Here is a 20,403-nt window from a genome sequence, read left to right on the forward strand (position 1 = left end):
CACACACCCAAAACTGGTAAGTTAGCCTTTTCTTTATAAAAGAAATTCAGAACCTCATCTTTTGACTATGCAAATCCATTTCAGCCTGTTCAGAATATGGAAGAGATATCTGAAAATGGATGCCAGCTCACTGGTTGAACTACTTCCTGTCTAATCTAAAATGAATAGCTCTTGGGGTGGGGGACATTTTTGAAGAAATAAATGTATTACTTGTTTAAAAAAAAAAACAGTGTCATTCTGGGGAAAGTAGGGTCTGCACTTATATTTTAACGTACCCAGAAGCTAAAACAAAACAAAACAAAACAAGGATTTGTCATAGATAACAACACAACCCAAGACCATAAAGTCTCTATCACAGTGATATTCATCAAAGTACACGTCTTTGTACATTCTCAAAGTATATTGTCAAAGTACAATGTCAAAGTATTTGTACAAAGTACAAAGTATTGTTTGCAGAGTATGAATGGGTCACTGTGATGGAAAATAAGACAAGCAAAAAATATGCTCCGGGTCCTCAGAGGTCTGACCACTCTGGGGGAGCCAGACTCATATCCTTGGTAGCATCCTTCAGCTGCTAGAGTGTCTTTCCCATTCCATCAAACTACATCAACCATGCCTTCCAAACCTGGCTTGTAAATCACCTTTTCCAGGACAGGTGTCTCATCTACCCCCACCTATTCCTAGGCTCTATAAGACATGCATTAGAGAAACAGATTTCTTTCCCACCTTGCAGCTATAGTTCAATTTGTTGTGACTTCCATAAGTTTAGTGCCAGGTTTTCAGAAATGTAGGCACTCTGGTTCTCTACTTCTTTAGGCCCTAAACCTGTTGTCCAAGACTTACTAGGTCTGATTTATGCTGTAGGCAAAGGAGAAGTGGATATTTATGGATTGTTAAGTGGGCAGTTATTCTAAGTGAAATTGACCCATTCATTTGCCTAGTTTTCATTTCTTTGGCAAATATTTATTAAAATCCTCCTATGAACCACAATGAGATGCCACTTCACACTCACCAGGATAGCTAGAATCAAAAAGCCAAATCATAGTAAGTATTAATGAGGAGGTGGAGAAACTGGAACCCCTACACTGCCGAGGAGGCATGAGAAATGCTGCAACCACTTTGGAAAATGCCCTGTCAGTTCCCCAAAAGGTTAAAAATAGAATTGCCATAAGATCCAGCAATTCTACTCCTAGGTATTAAACCCAAGAGAACTGAAAACCTATTTCCACACAAAAACCTGTACATGAATACTCATAGCAGTTTTTCAGAGTGGTCTCAAAAAATGTAACAACCTAAGTGCCCATCAACTGAGAAATGAAATGTTTTCTGTCCATACAATGGAATATTATCAAGGAACAAAGAGAAGTGATGTGTCAGTACAGGTTACAATATGAACAACCCTTGAAAACATTATGCCAAATAAAAGAAGCCACTGACAAAAGAATGTTTCTTAAGCAATTCCACTATGTAAAATGCCCAGATTAGGCAGTCTCCAGAGATAGAAAGTAAATTGGTGGTTGGCCAGGACTGAGGTGGGCAGGAATGGGGTGACTGCTCTGGGGTTTCTTTGGGGATGATGAAAATATTCAGCAATTGATTGCAGTGTCGGTTTCACAACTCTATGAATTTACCGAAAAGCACTGAGTTGCCCATTCTAAATGGGCAAATTGTAGGGCATGTAAATTGTATTTTAATAAAGCTAGTAGAAAACAACTACTATGTGCCAGGTCCTATATTCCCTGAAGGAGCAGCTCCCCAAAGACATCAGCTTTTTTTTTTTTCCTAGGTTTCAACAAAATCTTAATATACTAGCATTGATGCCTAGAACAATTCTTCTTTCAGCTTTGGGAGATGAATGGGATATTAACAGGTTCTGTTTTCCGGGATGAAATGTTCTTTTTCCCATCTGTGGAATTCTTCATAAGAAGGAACATTGCAGAGTCAGCAAGCATTATGGAAGAAATATGTCTTCCTGTTATAATTGTGCTTATGTCACAGTCAGGACAGGAAATCAAGGACTAGCACCTCCAGGGAGATCAATTGCCAAAGCTGATTTCCGGCCCAGATGGAAGTAGTTTGGACTGTCGGGACACCTTCCCTGGGCCCTCAACACGCCTGCTTGTGTCTTTAGCAAATGAGATTTAAAAGCCAGTGATCTTCAGGTGAAATCTAGTGGGCTCCCGACTCTGTCTCAAATAGAAAGACTTATTTACTGTGTTTCCATTGAAATGTGGAGAAAACATTGCATATGTTGAATTTTATTTACACTTCAAATGGGTGGCTTAATTCTTGTTTTTGCTAATTCTCTACTTTCAGATACTTTTCACCATTACTTTTTGGCTATTGCTGAGGCAGCACCTCACAGAGCAAAAAGCTCTTCAAGAAAAGGAAGCTCTTTTATCTGAGGTCAAAATTGGAAGTCAGGAAAATGAAGAAAAAGGTAAATTAGTATGACCGGAGATTTTTTATACTCAGCAAAATTACAGAGAGAGAGCACCCCCAATACATCAGAAAACTTCTATGCTTCAGATCAGATAAAGCTGAACATTAACATGGCGCGATTAAAAAATAATAATAATAATAAAAAAACAGGGCTCCCATCCGAACAATTTAGTGTGCATGTTATTTTGAAATGTGCTTTTGAAAGCTTTATAAGAAGCTTTTGAAAATGTGCTGTCATTCAGTCCTCACAAAACTGATTCCCACTTAAGGGAAGAAGAAACAGGCTCAGAGAAGTTAAATGATTTATTCAAGATCACACTTTCAGAGCCTTGAAACAATCAGAATTTGAAACTGATAGATCCATTTTCATTTGTGTGATTGTATGTATGGGGGATTCCTTATTCGTAAGGGGTGAGTTACTCGACCCCAGTGGATGTCTGACACTTCAGATAGTATTGGACCCTAAAGATACTATGTTGTTTCCTATACATGTCTATGATAAAGTTTAATTTATAAACTCAGTACAGTATGATGCAAACAACTAATAATAAGATAGAACATTAATAATACATGGTAATAAAAATTATGTGAATGTCGTCTCGCTCTCTCTCAAAATATCTTCTCATGCTATACTCAGCCTTCTAGGGATGCTATGAGATGAGAAAATGTCCATGTGATGAGATGAAGTGACTAACATAGGCAGGTGACATGGTGTTAGGCTGTTATTCACCTGACGATATGTCAGGAGGAGAATCATCTGCTTCTAGACGATGGTTGACCTCAGGTAGCTAAAACTGTGGAAAACAAAACCAGTGAACTTAATTTTTCTAGATCCTGCAGTACTTAAAAGTGTCATTGGATACTAAAAATGAAATTAGGTATTATAAAAAAGTTAGCATAATATATTACCAGGTTTATTTCTTTTAAGTATATTTCATGAAGGTTATATACATTGATTATGATTAGCTCTACATGCTGCCTTGTTTACTGGAACAGCCCAAAATCATTCAAATCACATAGTAACACTTTTATGTTGTGCTTCCATGTCCGACATACAACACCCAGTAGGAGTGTGGCTCTGGGCAGGGAACCAGCTAAGTCTAACAGCACAGTCTTCTATTTTGAAGATGATGAGCAAGATATACAAATGGAAGGAGAGGCCGAAGAGAAGGAGGAGGACGAACCCAAAGAAGAGAAGCAAGAGAGAAGGAAGGAAGAGGAAATGGAAGAAGATGATGACCAGGACATCATGAAAGTGCTGGGCAATTTGGTGGTGGCCATGTTCATCAAGTACTGGATCTACGTCTGTGGAGGAATGTTCTTCTTCGTCAGCTTCGAGGGTAAAATTGTGATGTACAAAATCATCTACATGGTGCTGTTTCTGTTCTGTGTGGCCTTGTATCAGGTGGGTAAATGATTGTTCTCTGTTTATTTTATTCTTGTAGACATCCCGGGAGCACGTGCAATCTTCCTTTGACAAGATTCTAAATTACTATAATCCCATGAACATATTACATAAAGTGATCAATGCAGTTAAAAACATTACAAACTTAGAAGGCCTAAAATGCGAAATGACTTCAGCTTATCCATTATTTTAAAATTTAGGGGTCATAAAAAGTAAAACAAAAAACAAAAAAGTTAATGACTTTTTCACAAACTTTTGATAAAGAAAAACATCTGTATAATTTTTAAATTTTGAATAGTAATTTAAGAACAGTGGCTGGATAATCTAAAATATGGGTTGATACCCAGTTCACTTGTACTTCAGACTTTAGAATCAGAAAACCTTGTGTGTGTGTGTGTGTGTGCGTGTGTGTATGCATAATGCATCAACTGTTTTAGTATTTTATTAATTAGAATTTATAAAAGATTCTACTGAGATGAATTGGCCTCTCTACAAATTCAGTCTTAAGTCACAGAAAAATTGTAGCTTGGTGATAGAAACAAGTGCAGCAGTACACTATTCTTGCAGGCAACCAACAGAACAAGTCAAGCAACTACAATAATTCACCCATAGAAATAAAAGTATCTCAATACTTTTAAATACTGGAATTTCAAAACTGAGGCATTTTTTCTCCCACAAGTAACTACCGTAACTACCATGATGGCAACATCTACCATATCATTGCTTCAATGCCTCCTATAGACTAGGTCGTGTGCTGAGAGCCTTATAAATATGATGATTTCATCCTCATACTAGGTCTCAAAGTAGGCACTTACAGAAGAAGAAACAGAAGCTCAGAATGGACCAGCGAATTACCCAAAGGTGTAGTTAGCAACTCTGGTTGTACTGAGATTCTGACCCAGATCCAACTGACTCTACGAGGAATAGATCCTCAAACACAAAACATGAAATAGATTTGATTTTCAAGTATTTGTAAATATCACTTGTCGTACTTGAATAAACGACAAGTGATGATTTTTGTAAGGTTATATTTTTAAATCAATTCTTTTTCTTGTTTGTTTTTCAACATCTGATTCACAGGTGCACTATGAATGGTGGAGGCGAATCCTAAAATATTTTTGGATGTCTGTAGTTATCTACACTATGCTGGTGCTTATCTTTATATACACATATCAGTTCGAGAACTTCCCAGGCCTGTGGCAAAATATGACGGGATTGAAAAAAGAAAAGTAAGCAGTTTGGTGTAAAAATGGGCTGTAAAAGTAACAGAGTGAAGACTTGCATGCATATTGTTCAGACATCTTTAGAAGGTTTTGGTATAACATGATGTCATCGGTGTCTATCAGTTCCTTGAGAACAGATCATTTCATGGTCTTCCTGCTGAGCCGTGGGCTTGACACATACAGTACGTACCTAATGAATACTGATTTAAAAGTGCATTTTCTGCCCCCATTTTGATGAAATAACTTTTTAAAATGTCTGTTTCATGTGAAATACCTGCTTACTGCTCAGCCAATCATGCCTTCTACTTTCCAAATTGAAGCTCAGTTCAACAGTTCAGTCGACTCATAAGCTCATAATATAAAGCAGCAGTCTCTCCTCATGTATGTGGCTGGTGCTAAGATTCTAAGGAGCACTTGAAGGCCATAGAAAAAGTGCTAATAGACTAATGCAGATGAAATAATTGTTTCTGTGTGTGTAATAGATCTGCGCATGTACTATATCCTTTTCTGATTTGCTGCCACCAACTTCTTAAACTAGTAACTAGAACTGGGCATAGAACTAAATGAAGCCTGCTGAGGTGGCTAAGAGAAAAGCTTAAAAGGAAAGGCTCGCCATGTAGCTAGGCTAACATGACTATAACATTCATTCAACAAATATTTACCAAATGCCTCCTCTCACGTGCCAGACACTGACTCTGCCTGGGTACACAACAGGAAGCAAGAGAGAGTCTAAGTACTGCCAGAGTTTATATTCCGGTGGAGGAGACAAAAAACCAAAAAACTCTACTTACTGTGCAAATAAATTAATTACAAATTGTGGCAAGACTATAAAGGAAACAGACAGAGGTAGTGAATAGTGCAGAATACAAACTATAAACGGAGTGGTCAGGGCAAGCTTCCCTGAGGAGGTGACATTTAAACTCCACCTGAAGGGCTGGCCTTAAGAGAAGTGTGTGAGTTGGGAGTTGAGGTGAGGAAAAGCATCCCAGGCAAAGACAGCAGCAACTGTGAAGATCCTTAGACAAGACTGAGTTTGGTGCCGACAAGGAAGCAGATGAAGGTTCACCTGCTAGGAGCAAGGGGGACAGTGGATGGAGCAGAGGTGGAGAATGGAGCCAGGCACCCGGGATATGCATGGCTTGTAGGTAGTGGTGTTGGCATCTTATTCTTAGTGAAAATTTTTAGTCTTTAAAGAACCCTTGACTGGCTGAAAAAAAAAGTGCTGTCAGAAAGCAAGAGTAGAAACCATGAGGCGGGGTCACCAGCAACATGTCCCATGAGAATTTATGGTGGTTTCATCCAGAGCAAGTGGTACAGAGATGGGTACAGAAGTGGGCAGTTTTAAGGGATGTTTAGGAGACTGAAGAAAGTGTGGAGGAATGCAATGCCAAGGCAAAAAAAGAAAGACTTCCTTATTTCAGAATTTGGCACAGTGTAGATGATTGTATCAGAGACAACTCAAGTGGGGGACGGGGTGGACAACAGTGTGGCTGAGCAAAACTGGAAATCAAGAGTACTGTTTGGAAGACCCTAAATATACAATAATTGTGAGAGAAAAAAACAACCCCTGGTAGACATTTGGGCACGAGAGTCCACAGGAGAAGCCTGAGCTGTAAATGCACACGTGAGTCCTTGGCATTAAGACAGTGTATAAATCCACGCGGACTTGTGAGATAACCTGGATAAAAGACTCAACACTGAATGAATCTGAGGCTGTTTCACATCTGGAGGTCCAATTAAAAAAGGAGGAGACAGCAACAGAAGAGAAAAGCCAGGACAGTGTGGCAACACCAGGACCAGGATTGTTTCAAGAAGGACTAGAGGCAGAAATAAAGACAGAGAAGCAACCATTGAGTTTGGCACTATTGAGGTTGTTACTGACCACTGTAAGAGCAGGTCAGTTGGACTGATGGAGACAAAACCGAAGAGAATGCATGAGAGAGAGGAAAGAAATGGGAGAATGCAAGAAATGGTATAACTGAGGCCAGTGAAGGACTGTGATGGAATTTAGAGTGAAAAGAATGTGCCCTCATTGCCTAAGAAAGGCGCTTGATTTTTGTTTTGTTTTGTTCTATTGTACAGGCTTGAGGATCTTGGCTTAAAACAGTTTACCGTGGCAGAGCTATTCACGCGCATCTTCATCCCAACCTCCTTTCTGCTGGTGTGCATTTTACACCTTCACTACTTCCACGATAGGTTCCTGGAACTCACAGACCTGAAATCCATTCCCAGCAAGGAAGACAGCGCCATCTACAGGTGAGTGCTCGCAAGAAGCACAAGCCTCTTGATCTGGGGGAACAGCTTTGATTCCTCACCTCAGCTGGGTCCCCTGTAGGAAGCCAATAACTAAGGTAGAGCCAATAACTCAAGGTAGGAAACCTTGAGCTTTCCCTGAGCACCAAGCTGTGAATGCAAAAAAAGAAATGAGAAAAAAATATGGAGTATTTTATGAGCTTCTGAAACAATACGTAGTGACTCATGACTGGTTAATGCAAAGTGATCTTGATCGCGTGAGTAGATGGGTAGTAGAAGATGGGTGAGTAGAAGAGCTGCTCAGATGCAAAAATTCTTTAGAGTTGGTGATGGAGATTTTGTATCTGGGCCCGTAATGTGTTTTTAAAACATTTACAAAATCTGGCTGATTCAGAGGATGAGTTCTCTATGGTGCTAACAACCAGTTAAGAAGCGAGAGCAAAGCAAAATGTGATGTGAAGAGCTTTCCCTTCCACTCTGGAAATGAAGAACTACAGCTAAAATGCTAGAATCTGCCATCAACTAGTAGTAAGAATAACGTGTAAGGAAATAAAATGAAGACAGTGTTTGCCTTTATCAGCTCTCTGTTGTCTTCTCATCAATAAATATAAATTGTTTATAAGCAACAGATGAGATAGCTCTCTCCCAGCCCATGTGTGTTGAAACCACCCCTGGATTTATCACAAATCTCACAGTCTGGTCCCTCACAGGGAAATTTCAAGCATTCTTCTAATGAATGTTCATACTGATTTTCCTCTTTGCTTCAGATTTAGTCCATAGTTCAGTTCCTGGAAAAATCCTTGTTAAGGAACCAGGAGAGCAAAGGGCTATATGGAAGGACTGCAGATGATAGCCACCACTCCCCTCTTGTCCTTTAGAATTCCTTCTGAACTCTTTTTGAAGGGAAACAATGAGTAGCAAAGGAAGAGAAGTTGTATTTCAGCACAGACAGTGTATGAACTACCAAGCTTTCGATTTTCTGCTATAGTAGGAACTGGAGTCGCAGATAACTCCAAAACTCTTATTTGATGATGAAAACCATTTTCTAATCTCTATTTATTTACATCCAGCAGATTCATTTTCTATATTGTGTTTTGTTGAACCCGGTTTACCTTTCCTTTTCATTCTGAGTATGCTCCAGGTGACCTTCAGGCTGTGAATGGCTCCCAACCAGTAGAATCCCAAAGTATCAAGCAATCATGATTTCTTATCCTGTCTCGCCACCATCAGTAAGCAAGCTCAGTGAAAACTTGTCTCTTCCTAACGCCCTGGCAGGGAGAGGGCACAGGTGGCATCAGTAGCTGTCCTCAGTGATAATCAAACATTAGGAAAAATAAGGTAGTTATTAGAAGACAGGAGCCCCCTGGGAGAGATTACTTCGAGGCAAACTTGTTAGCAGCAGAAGTCACCCTAAGGTTAAAAGCTTACAAACACAGTGCGGGCACAGGAAAGTGAGATTTATCAATAAGTAGTAAAAGTATTTTTTTAAAGATTTTATTTATTCATGAGAGACACACAGAGGTGGTGGGCAGAGACACAGGCAGAGGAAGAGAAGCAGGCTCTATGCAGGGAGCCTGAGGGATTGTGGGACTCGATCCCAGGACTCCAGGACCAGGCCCTGAGCTGAAGGCAGCGCTAAACCGCTGAGTCACCCGGGCTGCCCAGTAAAAGTATTTTTGATGACTTTCTTGACGTTGCTTGCAAAAGCTGGGGATAAAATTAGTATTTGATATTCAACTCTGACAAGAAGACATACTTTGTTTCATTATAAATTCATTATGTTCAAAAAGTCATATTCAATAATCAAGAAAAACCTGTTGGCCCGCAAACTATATCTGCATGCTTATAAAAGAAATGTAATGATTGGTGATTGTTAATGATACTTTTATTTTTTTTTCTTCTAAATGCCTTTCTTCCCTTGAATCTCTATTTTTCTCCTCATGCAAAGCTCTCCCAGAATGTAGGGGCTTTCTCCTGCCCTTGTTCTTCCTATCGTACCTTTGAATCCAATACCACACAACCAAATAGAAATATAGGTTTCAGTTTTCCAGGAAAATAGAGATTTTCAGGACCACAGTTTTGCAGAAGACCATGCAGCTCAACAAAGATGGCACCAGCCCAAAAGAGTCACAATTTTTGAGACCTAGGGTACATGAAAACTGAATTTGTTCCTCAGAGTTCCTTGGAAGCATTTAGAACATTATTTAATTATGTAGGTTCTGGGGAAGGACTCTAGTGTCATGTGGAGATGTTTTCTCCCTGTTTCCATGGCTGCTCCACTTACAGCCCTCATCCTCCATGCCCTGGCTAGAGAAGAAAGAAGATCTAAATGATCTGTAGCCATTTGAGGTTTAGCCCTGAGCATGACCTGAGCAGTTAATCTTCCAAGACAACGTAGAGTGATGAGAGATTACATAAGGCCAGCTTTCTAAAGAAGTTAGGAATATGGGATTTCATTTTCAGTTCTTTGAGATACAGTTTTCTAGGATCTGAAAGTTCAGTTCAAACTCAAGTTTGGTGTTTTGGGATTTCCTGCAACAGTTTTATATAGTCCCCAAATTTTAACTTTGAAGGTACGATACATATCCCATCTTTTTTAAGCAACTTGTTCCCATTCTGGACTTTTCCCTACTAATAGTTTTCACCTCACAGTAGTTTTTGTCCTTGGAGCCCTAATAAGTGACCACATTATGATAAAAATTATGAAGAAAAAGAAATATTCACAGAGTTGGGTTAGACTGTCATGCATTGCCTTCTCTGCTCCCACCTCCTTAGGAGGTGCTTTACAAAACATGGCCCACAAATAGGGAATAATTGATTCATTGTATTCCTTACGTTGATTCCATTACTGCTGTTTCTGTAAATATCCACCTGTTCTTTTCCAGTTTTGTCCACTGTTTGTGTGTGCCATGTTTTTATGCACACATAAAAGGTAGTGTGGGCAAATGTCACTTGTGTTTGAAGAAGAATTCATTGTGGTTAGCCTTTGAGAATTTATAAAGTTAGCATTTAGAAAAAGTTTTGATATACATCATGAGAGAAGAAAACTTATTTCTAGAAGGTGTTCTCAGGAATATTATTTCATTTATATATTGTTAAACTATATAATATAACATAACTATAGTCTACTATAAAATATATATTTAATACTAATGTACTAAATATCCATTATGTATTTAAATATCCATCCCTGCAATTTGTCCATCCTTTGTTTTAGAAAGTATTGGGATGCATATAGAAACAAAATGACTTTTTTTTTTAACTTTAGTCTTAGAAAATTTAGAAAACAATATGTTGCATGTGTTTACTTAGTAGGATTTCATTTTTTTTTAATTTGGGGAAAGGAGCAAGAATCAATCTTTTAGATGGTATTTTATTTGATAACTGTGCTCTGAAAATTGAAACCTTAAAAAATTTTAGCAAAGTGTGTGAGATGGGGAGGGCAAGAAGCAGGGAGCAACTTGTTATCTTCAAGTATTTTTCTTGAATATGTCTAATTTCACATTGTTCTTAAATCTTGCTGCCCTGACTTGTCTTCATGCATCGAAGTGTCAATGACCACACACCTGACGACTTAAAGCTTGCAAGACAATCTACCTCTTTCCCCTCTAACAATCTCCTCTTTCTCTCTCCTGCCTGTCTCCCCATCACCACCACATGCCACCTTGTGCTTCCATCTCTCACCTCGTAGCCATGCCAAAGTCAATGGGCGCGTATATCTAATAATAAATAGGTGGGTACTTCAATGTTTTCTCTCTTGTTTTTTTTTTTTTTAATGGTCTCTTGGTTTGGTAAACACTTTGCTATCTTATAAATGAAAAATGATGTCATCAGATAGTGGACAGGTATGCTCATGGATGTATTTTGCCAACCAAACCATTGGGTATTTATCCTGAATGGCGCTGCAAGTGGATTTGGAGGTTGCGGAGGGTCTTCAGCTGGTGCTTGGTCTTTGGTCTTGGTTCAAACATATGCCCCGTTAATATCATTATTTGGTAAATTGGTTCAAGGCTTGCCTGAGAGCTTATCACCCTCTTGAACACATCATCAAGAGCTCAGCTCAAGAACCACCTCCTCCACAAACCTGCCCACAAATGCCAACTTTCCTCGCTGAAAGTAATCTGCCCTTCCTCTGAATTTCCACAGCACTCTATTATTGCTGCCTTCTGACACTTGCTGTACAGTCCTCTGTCTGCCTGCCTGTCTTATCTCCCTTGCCAGAGGCGTCAGCTCCTCAGGCCTGGAGTCCCTGGTATAATTCACCATGGTGTCCACATATCACCTACCTCCGGGCCTCACCCTTCAGTTGACCCTTGGCAGTTATTTCCTGAATGAAGTGATAATAGTCACAACAATATATGGTTAAAAGAAAATTAAGACATCGGTTTCTTTAAATATACCTTTACTTAAAATATCAGTGTATTGAAGAAAGATCTTTTACATCACCAGATTTCACAAAAGATGCAGAAATGGGCACTACCTTAGAGCCACATCACCCAGCTGGGGAGATAAAACATGCAAATGACCACACATAATAAAGAGTAAACTTTGATAAGTATTGTTTGCAGAGTTATCCTCAACTTCCCAAAGAGTAAGGAGAAAAGATCCCTTGGGATCTAATTTACTAAAGCTGCCCTGACTTTATGAAATAGGTGAATTAAAATATCCACTCCTATAACTTTACATCATTTGCAATAAAGCTAGTAATTTAGGCCATAGAAACATGTATTTTGCAATTAATCCAATTAACAAAGCAACCCTTTGAAAGAACTGTTGGTCTCTATTGCATTCACTTTTCTCTTAAGGATAATCCCAGGGCTGATGACCAAGTAGCAAACCCTGGAAGCCAAAACTTCCAGAAAGAAGTGTGAAAAATTATTGCATCACTGTGCAGATTACTGAAGGAGGGAATGAGGACTGGCTGGTTCCTTTGGGAGCCAGTTTTGTCGGTAGCCTGGGAGAGAGGAGCCAAGCTCAGGTTTTTAGCTGGCAGGCAGAGAAGCAAGATAAAGACTCCAGCTGGAGATCTTGAGCAACTATTGAAATTTTATCTCTCCAAACATAAGGATCTTCTTCCTCAATCTCTCTCCCCCTTTCCCTCTCTCCCTCACTTCCCTTCACTCCTGTCTCCCTCCATCCATCCCTTTCCCTCTCCCTTTTCTCTTGTTCATCTATCTCTTTCTATCTCTCACTGTTTCTTCCCATAAAGTATTTACCACTGGCTATATGAGAACACAGCTGGGACTCCTGCCTAAGAAGGCAGGAGTTGGTTTGAGGGGTTCCAACAGCAGAGGTTGGCACAAGTCATGGCTCCAGTTATCTCAGACTTCTCTCTTGAGAGAAAGCCTATCCATGTCTGTTAACCCAAGTCACAAGGCCAAGGAGGGAATGCACTCAGGAATTCTTAGAATGATCAAGATCCTGAGTCATCTAAAATAATTAAAAGCTCAAAACATTCCACTGTTACACTATCTTCTTTGCAGTAGAATCTTTTTTTTCTTTTTTTTCTTTTTTTTTTTTTTTATTTATTTATGATAGTCACAGAGAGAGAGAGAGAGAGAGAGAGGCAGAGACACAGGCAGAGGGAGAAGCAGGCTCCATGCACTGGGAGCCCGATGTGGGATTCGATCCCGAGTCTCCAGGATCGCGCCCTGGGCCAAAGGCAGGCGCCAAACCGCTGCGCCACCCAGGGATCCCTGCAGTAGAATCTTTATTTTTGTCTGAATGCTGACATATTAAGAAAGGCCAGAGTTATTGCCCAGGGAAGATGTAACCCAATAAACTATCCCCTCACTGTACTTCTGAAAAGCTGTGTGTAAACCATGTCCAATTTTGAATAGGACCTGCTTTGATGTTTTGATGAAAATAGTCAAGTCAATCTTTTTGTTAAGTAAGCTTTCTTTCTACCATAATTTCTTCCTTGTATGCTCAGTGTTTTTTTTTTAAGATTTTATTTATTTATTCATAGAGATGCAGAGAGAGAGTAGCAGAGACACAAGCAGAGGGAGAAGCAGGCTCCATGCAGAGAGCCTGACATGGGACTCGATCCAGGGTCTTCAGGATCACACCCTGGACTGCAGACGGCGCTAAACCGCTGCGCCACCGGGGCTGCCCAGCTCAGTGTTATTTCATAAGGAGAATACTGTGTTTGTAAATGGGAGTTCTAGATGAAAAAGAAGATGTACCTACATTCAACTTCCGGGTTGATTAAAATTTAGACATGGCCTAACAAAATGTGAAGTAGGATTGGTGAGGATAGTGGGTGACTGATGAAATTTTGATTTGTGTCTTCTGTTTCAAATAAGAATGCCTATCCAGGGCCTAGAATCCATTGACCAAACATTCAATGAGTCACATTGTATGCCAAGCCCAGTGCTGTATTGTGCAAGGGAGCTCAATAGAGTTAAGACTGGCTTTCTGCCCTCAAAGGAAGAGTCCCCAGAACTATAATTAGAATAAGATCATGTAGATACAAACAGAGAAAGGTACACAAGGAGGACCATATAAAGAACCATATAAAGAAAGCTGTGCATGCAGAAGGAAAAAGTGAGTGACAGCACAAAAAGAACATCACCTGCTTTGTTAAAATGCAAAAGGAGAAATGGCCAGTGAGAGGCTTAGAGCTCAGAGCCTGGAGCATCATAAAAGCAAGGCAAGGAAGTTATAGGAATGGATAAAGATAATGCAAAAGAAAAGAAAATGAACTCCATAGGGGGAAAGGCATGCAAAAAGGTATACTTTAAGGAAGTAGGGGAGAAGGTTTTCTGAGAATCCAGTTCATCACCATGTCTATTTGTAAATTTCCTTCAAGTGCGGATTAGGTAATTTGCACATGAAGTTCAGCACAGAATTACCAGTATTGTGAGTTTTAGGGAGCATGGTTGCTAATTTATCTTTTGAAAAACCAGGATCCCTTTTTAAAATTTACTACTGAGGGGAAATATCTACATTGAGGCACACAGGCTTTCCAGGAGATTCGGGCCAGCTGTTCATTAATGGCAAACTGAAGGCTGGTTCTGTCCATGAACTCCCCGTGGTGCAGATGGCCCCATCTCCTCCTCTGCCCCACCTCATCAAATGCAGTAGTGGGAGCTGGTTGGTGGGCAGACTGCAGGGAGTGCAGGTTCAAAGTGATGGAGACAGACTCCTAAGGAAGAAACATTGGCTCTTTTTCTTCCCAATGGCCATTGTCATACACCGATTCTGTTAAGAATGTGCTGATGACAAAGTTATAGTCTGGGTTGAGCATCTGCCTCAGTGTCCGGTGTGCTGTGGTCCCTTGCAAAAGCATGTTTCTAATTCCTCCTCTTTGTGATACAATTATCAAAGCAGTACATGAAAATCTGTCATTAGCAGGTGGTTCTTTAAAAATAGTCCCTGTGTACTAAGCACTTCTTTAAGAGCTTAACAGAAGTCACCTTAGTTTTCACAGCCTCCTGTGAAGTAGGCGCTATTATTGCATTTTACAGATCAACAGACTGAGACTTAGGAGCAGGGTATGGAGTTTTGCTAAATCACCCTGCTAGTAAGTTCTACTTGAGGTTTGAATCTGAATCTTTCCAATGAGCATGCTTTCACATTATTTTGTATTGCCTTCAAAAAATTGCTATGACAGAAATGGAAGAAAAATGAAAGCATATATACACAGGTGTTCTTTTTAAAATTGTAAACTCCAATCAGGCACTAGAAATATGTATGTATCTGTACACGTTTTATGCACACAGATTTTTTTCATGTAGTTTCTCCATTAACAGACTCCTAGACTCTGGTAAGTTCCAGCCTGATACAGGTCTTCCCTTTTTTTCTCTCCCATCCATTACAAGCTCCCAAGGTTAGACTGGTCCAGAAGGCATCCAGGTATCACAGGCCTGGTTTCCTTATAAGGATTATGTCAGAGGGAAATGCACAGGTACTTGGCTCAGACACAGATATTCGGTTCTCTTCTCTCCCCAGCCTTATTTAGTCCTAGATCTCTCTTAGACTATTACAAGTTTCCAGAAGTCCATCTTCCGGACATGCTTCCACACGGTTTATTCCAGTGTTTTTCTTTGATCTTTTCATTGGCTTATCTCCCCTTAATATGCTCCACCTATGGAAAGACACTCTGGGGGCCTCTTTGCTTGAGGACTTTTTGTTATGTAGCTAGAGTGGCAGCTTCAGAAACAGCCTCATCTCTGTAAATTTCATCTCACAAATTAACTCTAATTCTTGGCAAGCTGTTTTCCTTGTCAGTACTGAGTCACAGCAGTTATCTACGTAGATGATAGAAATGCATTCCGAGATGATCATGCTGCCACCAAATGTCATAATGAAAAGTATCTTCTCACTTATAGAATGCATCATATGAATATTACAATTGTGTGACACATGACTGCATTTACATTTAATATCACCTTATATGCAGAGTCCTAGCAAAGTAGGAACAGCATGTATGTCCTCTGAGATTTGACATGCAGCGCTGGTGTGTAAAATATGGTCTTGGAGTTTCAGGAGAGGCGAGGGGGTACTTTCCCAAATATAGGAGGGTGAAGCGACTAGCTCTGGAAAATAAAAAAGTAGTATGTCGTGGTAACTCCTACCAACGTGGAACCATCCTCAAGACATTCTTTCCTTGTTTAATTGTTTCCGCATTCTATAATTTACCTGGTGGACACTCTGTGAAAAGGAATTAATTTTGGATTATAAAAGCTCTAAAAGTCTAAGAATGATGCGGATTCATTGCGACAGTTACCCAGCATCATAGGTAGGTTTCAAATATAAAATCGATGAGTTGCAAGTAAGCTTAGATTTTTATCTAGCCAAACTTACTCATTTTATTGAAGAAAAAAGTGAATTTCAGAAGGGTTAGATAATATTCTCAGAGCCCACAATTATACAGATAGGATAATATCATTACTTGTCCCTCCTGTTACAACCAGGCTGAAACGTATACACTTATCATTACAAATGGAGAAGACTATCAGGATTTCCAGTACATCTTTCCCTGATATTTATTACCCACAAATGTTCCTTCAAATTGGCTATGAGAAAAAGATATACTTTTAACAATTTAGGAGGAAGATGCTACTTGTATTGTGCAATATGAAATAAGCTGTAATGCTCCGGCTGCTGTCCGGGCTCAGTGAAACTGTGTCCCTGTGCCTCACCCAGGCTGTCACACACCCTCCCGTGATCAACACCGGTGCCCGCGGGCTGGGGACGTGATGCAAACTTCCTACTCCTGAAAGCATTTCGCTTCCACTGCATACGCTTCAAATGACGGCAGAGTGGGATGAGTCTATACAATGGTTGACTGTGATTACACATTACTTAAGAATAATTTTTTAAAAATCTATTGAGAGTGTGAATGACTGGATTCTTGTGGGATGGTTTCCTGCGTTACTAAAAAGCATGTTGTGATTTGCCTCTGTTGTCTATATGTTCTCCCCTTTATGATCTGCAGTCCAATCCACTCTCAATTCAGTCGCCAAGCCTAGGGTTCATAGCAAAAGCACGCTATTGATGCCATCCTGGAATGCACTTGGCATTAGGACGTACTGCAACCGGCATACAGGAATGCAATAGTGGATGATATGTAGCATGATGTGTGATCTCTGACATTCCTTATAATTCTTCTGTTCTCATCTCCTTTTTTTCCTTTCTATTTCAATTACTTTGAGCAGCATCAAGAAAAAATTACCAATCCACCAAAATGAGTAAGTCCCCCGTGAAGCCATGAAATGCTTGCTCTACATGATGCCATTTCATGCTTCTACATCCTAAACTCTGACCATTTTCTCCTCCGGGAAAAATGTCAAGTTTAGGTGTCAATAGCTCTCATTACTGACTAATCACTAGAACCTGAATTGGAAAAGCTAACAAGACCTAACTGACTTTACAGTTTGTTTTTAGAAAGAGCTTAAAAAAATAAAAAGTGACAAGATGCTAACAACCCCACATTGCAAGGCCTCTGTACATGCACTGATTTTCATTTTTATTTATCCTCCTTTTACTTGCCCCTCACTCACATCTCTCCCAGGGCTCTTTCCTCTCTTGACTTCCCTGCTCTCTGCCAACAGACTGGCGCACCCTGAAGGAAGCCTTCCGGACCTTGCCATGATGAATCTGACCGCCAGCCTGGACAAGCCGGACCTAAAGAAGCTGGCTGAGCCTAGGGAAGACAAACCAGAGGGATGCCCTGAAAAGGCTGAGAAGGCTGAGCTTGGAAAAGACAGCGAGGAGGAGGAGGAAGAAGAGGAGGAAGAGGAGGAGGAGGAGGAGGAAGAGGAAGAGACCTCAGGTAATCCACCCACTACCAGTAGCTACTCAGAAAATCCTGGCTGACAGACCCAGTGAATGAATCGGACTTGTTCCCAGGTAGATATAGATTTGATCCAGTCCATGAAATAAAAATTGGGATGTGGCCTTTTGGTTGTTATAGTTAACAATATTTGGTTCCAATTGCTCCCATCATTTCCTTGTGATTCTGATGTAGAAGAAGAGAGCTGATCCTCAGCTATGGATCCTGGATTCTGATCTGCCAGAGGTTGTCTGGGCCAGGCCTGGGGAGCTGTGGCTCTGAGCTGTGCTGTCTGAAACCTGAGCAAGGACATCTCCTACCAGCAGCGGAGGCAGACAGCTGTGTAGAATTTGAGAACATTCTCAACAGGGCTTTTTCAAATGCATTCTCAAAGATCCCAAAAATCCCAGTCTGGGAACTAGTCATTAAGAACACATTTATAATTCGGTCCTAATGTTTCAGGACCTGGGAACTGGAGGAGCAAATGAGTGATGGGATCATTATTGTGTCAAACCAACTCCTAGAGGTATTTTTGTTGTCATTGTTAGTTTCAATTTTTCCCTTTTGATTCTTTAGGCTCCTTTTTCTATTTTCCTTCATAGACTTGAAATAACGTTTAATAGGGCACAATGAGAACTGGACCTCCGTGATGATCAGGACGCCTTATCTGACAGCAGAGAAGGCGGGGTGCTTGGTCTGGTGAGCGGCTCCCAGACAGTACGGGAGGAACAAGACTGAGTAGCCTTGGGGGTGGTGTTGTGAGTCCACGACTGTGAAGTCCTGCGCTTGTCTTTGCTGGTGTTCTGTGCTTTAAAGGATTAGAAGACGTAAAAGCACAAGGCAGAAAATCCCTCCCAAAGGCAAATTCCTCCAAACATGATGCCTTTTCACCCCTCATCTCAGAAGACCCTGAGAGAGGCCCAGAACTACGCTTCCCATATCTAAGGAATGGCTGTTTCTCTGGGTAAAGGAGAACCGCGCTTAGTGAGACCAAAGACTCAGGACTAAGATTTAGCCAAGTACTTCATGAAGGTTTGAGCTTTACTAATAGGATTTCACCAAAAATTGGATTGCACTTTGCCCTGGCACTCCCTCATACATCTGCCATCTATACCTCTAAATTATTCTCAGTTAGGACTGAAATCTTTGTATCAACTATTGTCTGTGTCACTTCGTAAATAAGCATTTTTCACGATGTCTGAAATGTTATTGAAACTTTTAGAACCAGGTACAATAACTGCTACAACCCTCCCAGTCATGTGAAGAAGAAACCACTTAAAGCCTTATCTGTCTAGGCTCGTGAGCTTTTGTTTACACATATGGTGATGTGGTGATTCCACAAAATAGTTCTGTCATGATTTCTATTCACATGAACTGGGACAGCCCTTCTACACAGAAACATGACCCCAGTCTACAAAATGTTACCACTTAGCACAAGGTGGAAAGAAGGAAATGACTCATTTGATCAAAAATTATGATTAAAGTGAGTTTGACCACATGTCATGAACTGGGCCTGGGTCATTCAGACTCTCTGTTCACTCTCAGTTGCAACAAGGAGCAGGCTCTAGCTGCTGGCTCCTCTGGGGCGAATGGAGAGTTTATCCACTCCCTTTAAGCTTCTGAAGGAACTAGAACTTATGGAAGCATGGTTTTGACAAGAAAAATGTCATTTAGAGGGATCTCAGTTACCTAATATTCCCAAGAAATTATGGAATTATAGCTCAGCCTTAAGAATAAATAAGCTCAAAATTATTCTTCACACTCATTTAATGAAAGCAACCTTGTCCCTCAGAGTCTCAGTGCGTGATGTCTAAATCATTATGATAGGGATTTTTAGGCCACTCTTCCTCCAGATTTCGATATTCTTAGAATTCATTCACTACTACTATTTTACAGCTTCTCATTCCAATCTGAATGTTATAAAATCTGCTTTAAATAATAATGAAAAAAACCCACAACATTTTATGCACTTGGGTGAATTTACTATTTTGCAGATTTAAGAAACAAATGGCATCTGGTGATTGACCGCCTCACTGTGCTCTTCTTAAAATTCCTGGAGTATTTTCACAAGCTGCAGGTGTTCATGTGGTGGATTTTGGAGTTGCATATCATCAAAATTGTTTCATCGTACATTATCTGGGTTTCTGTGAAAGAGGCAAGTGAACATTTGTTGTATCGTCAGGCCAAACAAAACCACAGCGGGTCATCATTTTCCTTTTCCAACTGTCCACGATTTTATTTTAAATGAAATTCCTATCACATTAGAACACCAACCCTAAGACAAAGATATCTATCTATCTATCATCTATCTATCTATCTATCATCTATCTATCTATCTATCATCTATCTATCATCTATCTATCATCTATCATATATATATATATATATATACATATATATATATATATAACTATTATTCAGCCATTAAAAAGAACGAAATCTTGCCATTTTGAATGATGTGGATGGAGCTAGAAAGTATTATGCTAAGCGATATTAAGTCAGTGAGAGAAAGACAAGAATCATGCAATTTCACTAACATGGGAATTTAGGAAACAAAACAATTGAGCAAAGGGAAATGAGAGGGAGAGAGAGAGAGAAGTGCAAGACAAGAAACAGACTTTTAACTAGAGAGAACATATTGATGGTCTTTGGATGGCCTCACACTGGCCTGGAACTGATTAAATCTTCCTTTTCTCTCATGGGGCTCCTCTAGCCCCTAGTTTCCCAGCACCTGCTCCTCCTGACCTTTTCTGTTGGAGTCTCATCACCCCTGTAGACAGTGTCCCTGAGCAAGACAGCTC

The 20,403-nt window shown here is 40.1% G+C and overlaps 1 protein-coding gene across 3 annotated transcripts in view; it reads left to right on the forward strand.

The window, feature by feature from the left end:
* The window catches only part of PIEZO2 (piezo type mechanosensitive ion channel component 2), a 441,773-nt gene that overhangs the window by 336,036 nt on the left and 85,334 nt on the right, over positions 1-20,403 (forward strand). For 2 of the 3 annotated variants that reach the window (XM_072734883.1, XM_072734882.1), the window contains exons 14-21: positions 2,317-2,440; positions 3,570-3,847; positions 4,928-5,076; positions 7,153-7,326; positions 11,015-11,056; positions 16,986-17,018; positions 17,382-17,602; positions 19,597-19,757. In XM_072734883.1, coding sequence (XP_072590984.1) covers positions 2,317-2,440; positions 3,570-3,847; positions 4,928-5,076; positions 7,153-7,326; positions 11,015-11,056; positions 16,986-17,018; positions 17,382-17,602; positions 19,597-19,757 — 1,182 coding nt within the window. The remainder of the gene's footprint in view (positions 1-2,316; positions 2,441-3,569; positions 3,848-4,927; positions 5,077-7,152; positions 7,327-11,014; positions 11,057-16,985; positions 17,019-17,381; positions 17,603-19,596; positions 19,758-20,403) is intronic. The other variant, XM_026005962.2, reaches the window with a different exon arrangement.

Source organism: Vulpes vulpes, chromosome 13 (genome assembly GCF_048418805.1).
Source record: "Vulpes vulpes isolate BD-2025 chromosome 13, VulVul3, whole genome shotgun sequence".
NCBI classification, from domain to species: Eukaryota; Metazoa; Chordata; class Mammalia; order Carnivora; family Canidae; genus Vulpes; species Vulpes vulpes.